Source organism: Borostomias antarcticus (assembly GCF_949987555.1).
Source record: "Borostomias antarcticus genome assembly, contig: scaffold_705, whole genome shotgun sequence".
In the NCBI taxonomy this organism is placed as follows: domain Eukaryota; kingdom Metazoa; phylum Chordata; class Actinopteri; order Stomiiformes; family Stomiidae; genus Borostomias; species Borostomias antarcticus.
This window is the reverse complement of record NW_028176199.1, coordinates 12,501-13,701: the sequence shown is the minus strand read 5'-3', so window position 1 is coordinate 13,701 and position 1,201 is coordinate 12,501. Positions and strand designations below refer to the sequence as shown.

At 61.7% G+C, this 1,201-nt stretch overlaps 1 protein-coding gene across 1 annotated transcript in view; it reads left to right on the top strand.

Moving 5' to 3' along the window:
- Positions 1 to 267: 267 nt before the first annotated feature.
- Positions 268 to 1,201, top strand: part of LOC311328698 (serine/threonine-protein kinase SMG1-like) — a gene marked incomplete at both ends in the record, with an annotated part of 13,253 nt that continues 12,319 nt past the window's right edge. The window contains one exon of the mRNA XM_084462630.1: positions 268 to 489. Within this exon, the coding sequence (XP_084318756.1) occupies positions 268 to 489 (222 nt within the window). The remainder of the gene's footprint in view (positions 490 to 1,201) is intronic.

The following is a 1,201-nucleotide window of genomic DNA, read 5'->3' as shown; positions in this document are numbered from 1 at the left end:
CTCTCTCTCGTTCCTTCCTTCCTTCCTTCCTTCCTTCCTTCCTTCCTTCCTTCCTTCCTTCCTTCCTTCCTTCCTTCCTTCCTTCCTTCCTTCCTTCCTCTCTCTCTCTCTCGTTCCTTCCTTCCTTCCTCTCTCTCTCCTCTCCTCTCTCCTCTCTCCTCTCTCCTCTCTTCTCTCTTCTCTCTTCTCTCTCTCTCTCCTTCCTTCCTTCCTTCCTCCCTCTCTCTCTCTCTCTCTTTCCACTCTCTCTCTCCCTCTCTCTCCCAGGTCCTGAGCCGGGTTCTGGCGTGCGTAACCACGGCCCAGCAGGTTCTGTTCTCGGAGGCGGTCCTGACGGCGGGTAGCGAGTGTGTGAGCGTGCTGCTGGTGAGCCTGGAGCCCTCGGCCCAGCTGACGGAGGCGGTCATCGCCTACGGGCTGGACCAGCTGGACGCCTGCCGAGCCTGCGGCCCCGAGTACAGCCTGGCCGTGCTCAGCCTGCTCACCCTGGTGAGACCCGCCCCTCGGGCCCGAGCCCGTTAGACTGAGAGAACCAGGCCCGCCCCTCGGACCCGAGCCCGTTAGACTGAGAGAACCAGGCCCGCCCCTCGGACCCGAGCCCGTTCTGAGAGAACCAGGCCCGAGCCCGTTAGACTGAGAGAACCAGGCCCGCCCCTCGGACCCGAGCCCGTTAGACTGAGAGAACCAGGCCCGAGCCCGTTAGACTGAGAGAACCAGGCCCGCCCCTCGGACCCGAGCCCGTTAGACTAACCCTAACCCTAACCCGAGCCCGGTAGACTGAGAGAACCAGGCCCGCCCCTCGGACCCGAGCCCGGTAGACTGAGAGAACCAGGCCCGCCCCTCGGACCCGAGCCCGTTAGACTGAGAGAACCAGGCCCGCCCCTCGGACCCGAGCCCGTTAGACTGAGAGAACCAGGCCCGCCCCTCGGACCCGAGCCCGTTAGACTGAGAGAACCAGGCCCGCCCCTCGGACCCGAGCCCGTTAGACTGAGAGAACCAGGCCCGCCCCTCGGGCCCGAGCCCGTTAGACTGGGAGAACTGATCTGATCGTGTGGTGAGGTATTGATCTGTAACTGATCGTGTGGTGAGGTATTGATCTAACTGATCGTGTGGTGAGGTATTGATCTAACTGATTGTGTGGGGAGGTATTGATCTGTAACTGATCGTGTGGTGAGGTATTGATCTGTAACTGATCGTGTGG